This window comes from Nannospalax galili, unplaced genomic scaffold (genome assembly GCF_000622305.1).
Source record: "Nannospalax galili isolate Female #2095 unplaced genomic scaffold, S.galili_v1.0 scaffold1400, whole genome shotgun sequence".
Classification (NCBI taxonomy): Eukaryota; Metazoa; Chordata; class Mammalia; order Rodentia; family Spalacidae; genus Nannospalax; species Nannospalax galili.
The window spans coordinates 469041-478511 of record NW_008345995.1 but is presented as its reverse complement, the minus strand read 5'-3'; the positions used below and the strand labels follow the sequence as shown (position 1 = coordinate 478511).

At 40.5% G+C, this 9471-nt stretch overlaps 1 protein-coding gene across 1 annotated transcript in view; it reads right to left on the bottom strand.

Moving 5' to 3' along the window:
- Bub1b (BUB1 mitotic checkpoint serine/threonine kinase B) overlaps nt 1-9471 on the bottom strand; it is a 75924-nt gene that overhangs the window by 64321 nt on the left and 2132 nt on the right. The window contains exons 2-4 of the mRNA XM_008842313.3: nt 8094-8240; nt 4404-4463; nt 3352-3496 (exon numbers count right to left, since the gene is read on the bottom strand). Of these exons, the coding sequence (XP_008840535.1) occupies nt 3352-3496; nt 4404-4463; nt 8094-8240 (352 nt within the window). The remainder of the gene's footprint in view (nt 1-3351; nt 3497-4403; nt 4464-8093; nt 8241-9471) is intronic.

Sequence of the window (9471 nt, the reverse complement as noted above, 5' to 3'; positions counted from 1 at the left end):
ACTTGAGTAACCCCTTCAGAGGATGGTGTGATAAGAATAGGAGGTAGGAATTGGCTAGGCAGATAGGGTAAAAAGACCCAAAGAAAAGTAGCCAGTTTCTTGGCTAAAAGTCAAAATATCCTTGGGCCTCTTAGCAACATACTCCATTCCTAAACAAAATGTCAAAAGTATTTGGGAGCGCTTATCTAATCCTTAAAAGATTTTAGGGTTACACTTCAGAGGGGGGAGCGTTAGAGTAGCAAAAAGCTCCATTAAAAAAAAAAAGAAGAAACAGTACATGAAGTTATCAGAAAAAAGTGATGGAGAGATATAAAAGGAGTTGGAGGGGAGGGAGTGGGCACAGATCTAATCAAAACACTTTATATGCATGTATGAAATATACAATAAATTATTAAAAAAAAAAAACTGGCAGGCCATACATGGTGAGGACACACCTTTAATCCTAGCACTGGGGGAGGGAGGCAAGTGAGTCTCCTGTAAGTTTGAGGCCAGTATGATCTACAGTTCCAAGTCAGTCAGGGCTACATAGTGAGATCCTGTCTCAAATAGACAAACAAAAACCTGGAGAAATCTTTCTGTAAAAAGAGTAGTGTGAAGAATAATTCCTGTTATACCTCTTGACCATTCCCCATAAAGAAAGAAAAAACAAAGCAGTTTAATATGCGCTTTGTTGCTACATGTATAATACAAAGTTCAGATTACTACTGATCATTTTATGGCTGAACATTTGACTGTGGTGGTAGTCTAAACCAATGCTACAGATTATCTGTGATAAAGGAGCACTTTGGGGGTGTGTATGTGTGTGGAGGTTTCTACTTCATTGTGGATTTTTTTTTTTTCCCCATTACTAGAAATTGAACCCATCACCTTGCACTGCAGGTGACCATTCTACTAGTCAAGTACATCCCCAGCCCTCTATTATTTTGAGACAGGGTCTTACCAAGTTCCCCAGGTTGGCCTTCAATATGCTATATAGCCCAGGCAGGCTGTTCTAGTTTGTGTCTCCATTGCTGTGACAAAACACTCTGACCAATACCAACGTGGGGAGGAAAGGGTTTATTATGTCTTACATCTCCCGGTTACAGTTCATCACAGAGACCAAGGTAGGAACTGAGGGCAGGAGCTGAAGCACAGGCCATGGAGGAATGCTTCTTACTGGCTTGTTCCTGTTCCATGCTCACCCTGCTTTCTTATACAATACAGAACAACCTGCCCAGGGGTGGCACCACCCACAATGGGCTGGGCCCTCTCATATTACTCAACAAGCAAGAAAACGCCCCACAGACATGGCCACAAGCCAGTCCAATGGAGGTAATTCCCCAGTTGAGGCTCCCTCTACCCAGGTACATCAAGTTGACAACCAAAGCTATCCAGCACACAGGCCTTTCCCATGTGATCTGTCTCAACCTCCCAAGTAACTAGAATTACAGGCCTACACCAACAGGCCTGGCTTTATGATATTTTTGTAAAATACAATAAACAGAGAAGTCACTAAAATAATGAGCATATATTTTTCATGAATTAAAATCATGAAAGTGCACTTTCATGATATTCTGTCAATGTCAACTCTGTTTATTTGGTTTGTTTTATGATGTGAGATCTCAGTACGTAGCCACACTAGCCTCAAACTTGTGATCTTCCAGCCTCAGCCTCTTCAGCGATGCCTGCCCATCATAAGCTGCACCACCATGCCCAGCTCAAATGGCTACCAAATGTCCACATGTTTACTCTTCATTTTGGTATTCATCTTAATCATTCTGCTTATCATTTCTTCTGTAGATATAGACTATATATTTTTCAGTGCTAAGGATTGAACCTAGGATTTCATGCATACTAGCCAAGTGCTCCACTACTGAGGTACCAGTCCTATGCTATGGTTTTTACTTCAAGATATCATTCTTCCCTTTTACTAACATCAAGATAACATAAGTGAACATAGAAATTATTCTGACTGGCTTTTAAAAGTCAGTCTATCTATCATCTATCTATCTATCTATCTATCTATCTATCTATCTATCTATCTATCTATCTATCCACATCCATCCATCCATCCATCCATCCATCCATCCATCCATCCATCATCTATGTATCATCGTGCATGGGGGGGGGGGCTCATGCATACCAAGATGCATATGTGGCGATCAGAGGGCAACTTGTGGGAATCAGTTCTCTCCTTTCACCATGTGGATTCTAGGAATCCAATTCAGGTCATCAGACTTGGAGGCAAGTGCTCCTGATGAGCCATCTTGCAAGGCCCTCTTGGTCCTTCTAATCGTTTTTGTTTTTTTAAAGATTCTCATTCTCCCCTCGCCCCCATCCCATACTAGCCTAAACTTGAGACCCTCCTGCTTCAACATTCTAGAGTGCTGGGATGAGCCACCAGACCTGATTTATTTATTTATTTTTGAGACAGAGTTCTCCCTATAGCTCCAGCTGTCCTGGAACTCCCTATGTAGACCAGGCTGACCTTGATCTCACAGAGATCTGCCTGCCACTGCCTCCTGAGTGTTGGGACTAAAGGTATATACTACCACACCCATCTTATTTAAAGTTTAAATAAATCTCTGAAAGATATATTTTAGTCATAACTTTTATCAGGTTCAAATATCACTATTATGTTACTGTGGTTGTGAACAATTTTAAATACTGCTTCCTTTTTATATTTTCTTTTAAGGTAAAAGCAACAAAGTATCTGAGAGACCTTGGTCATTATTTTATTAAAAACATGCTCATGAAAAAGGATTCTCAAGTATATTCTAGATATAAAAGAACTACATGTCAAGTGCTAAGTGATCAGGGACATGTTTTTGGCTATAGCAATATACTTGGTGAAAGAAGTTCAAAGACCAATAAAACCCTAAAACATTACTTTTATATGGTAATGATTCTCATAAAGGAGAGAAAGGAATGCCAGGCTCACCAAGGAAGCTTTTCCTGTTAATGTCTTCCCTCCAGGACAGACATGCCTCAATTATGTTTAAAATAAACAAATAGAAGCCTATATTCATTTAGAAATATACAGACTTTATAACACGCTAAAAGGGTGCAAAGCCTTATTATGCTCTATTTAAGTCAAACTAATTTAACAAACCCAAAATATTTATCAAGTAATTACTATCTACTAAACGGCTCCTTATTGTCTGTATACCAGATACCTTTACAGAAAAAGTCAATTTAATTTTTTTTGTTTTGAGACAGGTGTAGTACTAACTATCCTAGAACTCACTATGTAGACCAGGCTGGCCTCAAATTCAAAAGATCTATCTGCCTCTGCCTCCCAAGTGCTGGGATTAAAAGTGCACCACCATGTCCAGTCAGCAATTTAAGATTTTAAACTCAGATACCACTTACCAATTTGAGCCAGAGACTGAGAAACCGAGGGTCACTATAATAACGTTTTTCTCCTTGTAGAGCTTCTATAGCTCTTTCGAGTAATGTTGACATGTTGCTCTCCTTGCCCCCTTGAGGATAGTTCTGTTCTGTCCACTTAATATACCTAAATGAGAAGAGAAGGAAAACAACATATTTTGAGTTGGTGTGTACTTTTATTCTGGGTACAAGATCTATTCTGGATTTTTTTTTTTTTTTTTTTTTTTTTTTGAGACAGGGTCTCCCTGTAGCTCCAGCTGGCCTGGAACTCACTATGTAGAACAGGCTGGCTTGGAATGCACTATATAAACCAGGCTGGCTTTGAACTCACAGATCTGCCTGCCTCTGTCTCCAGAGTACTGGGACTAAAGGTATTACCACCATACCCTGCCCATTTTGGGGTTTCAAAGCAGAAATATTTAATATATTGAAAGCGTATTTCTTTATAAGTTTTTAATGATACATCCTAAGCATGTATCTCAAACTTTTCTAAAGTATTTGTAACATTTGCTCTGGGGAACCCTGGAGAGAGGGAGAGAAAGGTACAGCTCAGACCTATGCTTCATACTAAATTTTTCACTATTTACTTATTTATTTATTTATTCATTTAATTAATTTATCTATTTATTGTCTTTTGGGGACAGGGTCTCCCTGTAGCCCCAGCTGTCCTGGAACTCACTCTGTAGACCAGGATGGCCTGGAACTTACAGAGATCCACCTGCTTCTGTCTCCGAGTGCTGGGATTACAGGTGCGTGCGTCCGCCCTAAATTTTTCACTCTTAAACACCTCAGGGGAACTGGGGGTTTTACTCAGCAGTACAGCACCTGCTTAACATATGCAACATCCTTGGCTCTATCCTTGGTACTGCAAAACAAACACCTTAGAAAGACACACTATGATTATTCTGGATCTTTGCAACCAAGACCCCGCTTCTACTCTGTTACATCACTCCATGTCCCTCAATTTAAGACAAATGACCAAAAAGACTCATCTGTTAATGCCTCTGCTTTGCTTTCTGTATAAAAACACTCACCTATCCCAAACATCCAGAGGGTCATTTCCAGCGTAAAAGCGAATTTCAGATTCAAATGCCCTGAAAAAGAACAAGAGTATGTTAGCACATGCAGTGCTGAGTGCAGTCAACAGGTGTCAATTCCATTCTATTCACTTATCAAGTACTTCATATCAATCTAGAGGATTTATTAAATAGAAAAAGAATAGGTTGAGGGTTTAGCTTGGTGGCAGAGCACTCTAGGCAAGAACAAGGCCCTGGATTTGGCCCCAGCTCCAAAATCACAAACAAAAAGGGGAGGGAGGGAGGGAGGGAGGAAAAGAGTGAGTAAAAAATTACCAAAAAATAAAACAAAACAATTATGGAAGACTGTTTGGGCTAGAGTTAAAAGTAGTTAAAAGCATATACTCTTCTTGAATAGAACCTGTTTGGTTCCCAGTACCCACATCAGGCAGCTCACAACTGCTTGTAACTCCAGCTCCAAGAGATCTATCTAGTCTCCCCTGGCACCTGCAGTCATGCATGCACATAATCAAAAATAAAAATAAGCTGGAGAGATGGCTCCACGGTTAAGGGCACTGGATGTTCTTGCAGAGGGCCCAGGTTCAGTTCCCAGCACCCACATGATAGCTAACAGCCATCTGTAACTCCACTTCCAGGGGAGCCAATGCCCTCTTATGGCCTCAGGCATTGCATGAATGTGGGGCACATATATAAATGCAGGCAAACTACTCATACACATAAAATATATAAATAAATAAAATGAATAAATAATTTTTTACTTTTTTATTTTATGCATATGAGTGTATTGCCTACATATGTGTAAGTACACCTGTGTCGTAGAATGCCCATGGAGGTCAGAAGGAGTCGGATCCCCTGGAACTGGAGTTATGGGTAGCTGTCAGCCACCATGTGGTGCTGGGAATTGAACCCAGGTCCTCTGCAAGAGCAGTCAGTGCTCTTAACCACTGAACCATCTCTCCAGTTCCCATAAATAAATAATTTTAAAGGCAACATAAAAATGCATTAAGACATAAAAACATTGAAAAGGCAATATAACACAGCAAATTCTAACACTGGAACATGACTTCCTAAATTCAAATCCAGCTCTACCAATTACTAGCTCAATGACACTGGATAACTACTTCTCTGTGTTTGGTTTCCTCATCTATAAAATGGGGATCATAATATTACTTATTAGGCTTGCTCATCTTTAAAAAAAAAAAAAAAAAAAGATTTATTTTTAATTATGTGTTTGTTATATGGGTATGTGCATGTGAGTCCAGGTACCCACAGAGGCCAGAAGAGGCACTGGATTCCATGGAGCTGGAGTTACAGGTGGTTGTCAAGATCCACTAGCCCTGGATTCTAGGAAGCAAACTCGGGTCCTTTGTGAGAGCAGTATACACTCTTAATCACTGAGCCATCTCTCTAGACCTAGATTTGTTTGTCTTAAAGGCAGTTAAGACATACTAAGTTCTCAATAAATAACTTTTAAGTAACCATCATTTCAAGCAAGTTACATACATATACAAATATACAGAAATAATGTTAAGACCAATTTTAGGTCCTACTAAATAGATCCTAGAGAAAATACTATCTCTGTCATATCTCTAGACAAATGAAATTTCTTACTGTATGCTAAATATGGATCCTTATATTTACAGACAAGTATACTGTATACCACTCAACAAAGAAGCTTCTTTTTGTAACATAAAAACTATTACAGAATTCTACAACTAGTCACACACAGGCTATGTTTATCTTAGAGATGCTATTGGATAGGCGAGTCCTCCAAATGACACAGGATATCTTCTCTAACCCCACCTCCACCACTGCAAACTCGTTGAACCCTAAAACTTGAACCCTAAGGCTCTCCATAGGAAGGGAGGGGCAGAGGAAGACAGTCACCCCTCCCACCCAATCAATCAGCCTTAACTGCATGAAGGGGAGGGACTAAGGGGAGACACCTGGGAAGCAAGACAGGAGGAAGGCGCTTGGCCATCTTGGGCCAGTGGCCACAGATCTGGAAGGCCCAGCCAACATGTAGGGGAAAAAGCCCACGGGTATCTATGCCTTTGTAAGTACCCCTCATCATCATATACACTGTTAGTAAGCCCAAATAAATATCTTTATCCCCTAAACTGTAGTTTGGAAGAATATTGTGTGGGTTGATCATAAGGATAGTGGGAGGAGGAAGCCATGTGTGCGCCTCCCAGCAGTAATTTCTAGTACAGATGCCCAGCTCTAAGTGACACACCTACAGTGGAACCTCTACACCTAGGGGTCATGGAACATAGCAGACAGGGAGTAGAGAGATACTTCCTACCAGCTAAGTAGCCTCATACAACAGAATGCGATGCATACAGAAGGCCACAACTGGCCAAGTTTTAAAGAGTCCTGGATAGGACTCGTATATTAAACCTCACCTACCCACGGCTCAGGGACCATTGCAGAAGAAGAGGCAGGAACATTCTAAGAGCCAGGGTTAGTGCATGAACATAAGGAAACACAGGCTTTCAGGTCTCTGGGAACTTGCTCATATGAACTTACAAAAAAGGTGATAGCGTGCACAAGACCCATGCTGACTCAATCTGACAAAGACCCAGGATAGAACTGGGGAAATGGGTAACAGGCTCCAACCTTAGCTGAGGAAATGTTGGCAACTGATTACTGAGAGGTGGTAGAGAGTAGATCTATAAGGGAGTGACTCTAGAGAGGCTGACTTGACTCCAAAGAATGAACATGTACCAAGGGACATATGGGCACAAATGCTTGACCAGATAGGCCTTAACATTTGTGAAAGAATGCATAAAATCTGGGGGGTGGGAGGGAATAAGGGAGTGCGGATGGAGGAGGGGATCTAAATTTGATTAAGATCTATTACATGAAATGCACAAAAACTCAATTAAAAGATACATTGAAAAAAAGATTTTGAAAGATAAATTTCAGGGGCTGGGGGGATAGCTTGCTGGGTAAAGTGCTTGCTGATTACCCATAAAAGCTGTAGATGGCCATACAAGTCTGTAATCCCAGAACTAGGGAAGTGGAAATGAGATTGATCTCTGGAGCAACCTGGCCAGTTAGTCTAGTTGAACTGGCCAGTTACAGGGTCAGTGAAGAGACTCTGTCTCAATAAAGAAGGTAAAAAAAGCAATAGAGGAAAACACTTGTGGTGGATCTCTGACTTAGTGAGAACCTATCTAAAAACAAGAGAGAAAAGGAGAAAAGAAAAAGTTACTATGGCTGTCAGAAGAATAATACAATAGACTCATACACATAAAAATTTTAAAAATATTTTATTGATAAGAATTTCACTGTTCTATAAGCTGTTGTTCTACAAGCAAATAAAATTCTATTAGCCTTTGTTCTTTATTTTTTTAATGAATTATTTTTGAGCCTGGAACTCACTACACAGCTTAGGTTGGCCTGTAACTTGCAATCTCCCTGACTCTACTTCATGAGTGTTAAGATTAAGAAGGGCTTGTCCCATGATGCCCAATTTTAGCCTTTGACTTTGACAGTTTTGAGGGGCTCTTCAAATATCTGTCATGCAATTAAAAGGCTTCTAATTAGGAAACTGATAGGGAAGAGATTCTTATACCATCACTGAGGAATATTCCTATGGCATTCTGCACAGATTTACGTCTGTGTTATCTAGCACAGCTGAGGATGCACAATAACAAGTTGAGCCGAAACCAATCTGCCTACCGTTTCTGTTGCTGAAGAGTAGTGTTACAGGCCGATTCCTGCTGTGCCAAAGCTCCCTGAAGTGTAGACATGATCCGCCCATGCCTTAAGGGTTGTACATTTTCTTTACTCAGCTCCCACTCATCTCCCTCCAGGGACATAGCTTCACTGTGAAAAAGAAAACAAAAGTCAGTCTGATGCCAGCATTATTATATCATGTAATTGTTTTCAGACAGGTGATTATTCATGATCCTGAGTTGAATATGGTGAACCAGTACATGAGTAGCATTATTATACTCTTCAGTTTCTGAGCCTGTCACCTGGTTTCCAAGCTTATGGCTGTAATATTACCTAATGGAAGAAAGAACTTGGCAAGGGTTTTATTGATAATATTGTAAGAATAAAGGCAGAAGAAAAAAAAGTTAAAGTATCACAAATTTGTCAAAGTAGGTTTGTTGCTGTTGTTGTGACTTATGTTGCGACATGTCGCTCTAGCCAGCCTGGAATTCAGAGATCTACCTGCCTCTGCCTCCTGAGTGTTGGGATTAAAAGTATGCACCACCATGCCCAACAAAATAGATTGTTTTTTGAGCCAATAGTTTTATGCCTATCACTGTACAATCGTCACACTAACATGCAAGGCTTAAAACAGAGATGTAGCTGGGCGTGGTGGCGCACGCCTTTAATCCCAGCACTCAGGAGGAGAGGCAGGCGGATCTCTGTGAGTTCAAGGCCAGCCTGGTCTACATAGTGAGTTCCAGGATAGCTGGGGCTACAGGGAGACCCTGTCTCAAAAAAAGACCAAAAAATAAAACAAAACAAAACAAACAAACAAACAAGAGATGTAGACAAAACCAAAGCTTAATGGTCAAAACTGGCCCTCCAAATTCTATTATGCCCCAACTGAGGGAATTCTCAACGTTTTCTAGAAGCAATCAACAATTCTGGGGACAAGACTCTGTTGCAATGATCTTATAGAGGCCTAACCAAAAGACTGTACTGTGGATTTAAAACAAAAAGACAGGTACTAATTTTCAAAGTAGATGTAAATTACACGAGATTTCAATCTAAATGAGAGCTGAAAACTCTTTTCAAGAAAGTAACTGTAGGGCAACAAAATGGTTCAGTGGGTAAAAGTACTTGCTATCAAGCCTGATGACCTGAGCTCAACTCCTGGGACCCACATGATAGAAAGAGCGTCATAGCTCCTACGTGCGCAAGTGCACACATACACTAAATACATAAACAAATGTTTTTTAGAAAGAAATGAAAACAGGAACAGGGTGTGGCATAATTACACCTCTAACACCAGCACTTCAGAGACTGAGGTAGAAGACTGCTGCTAGTTGGAAGGCAGCTAGGGCTAAAATGAGACCCTATCTCAAAGAGAGAGAGAGAG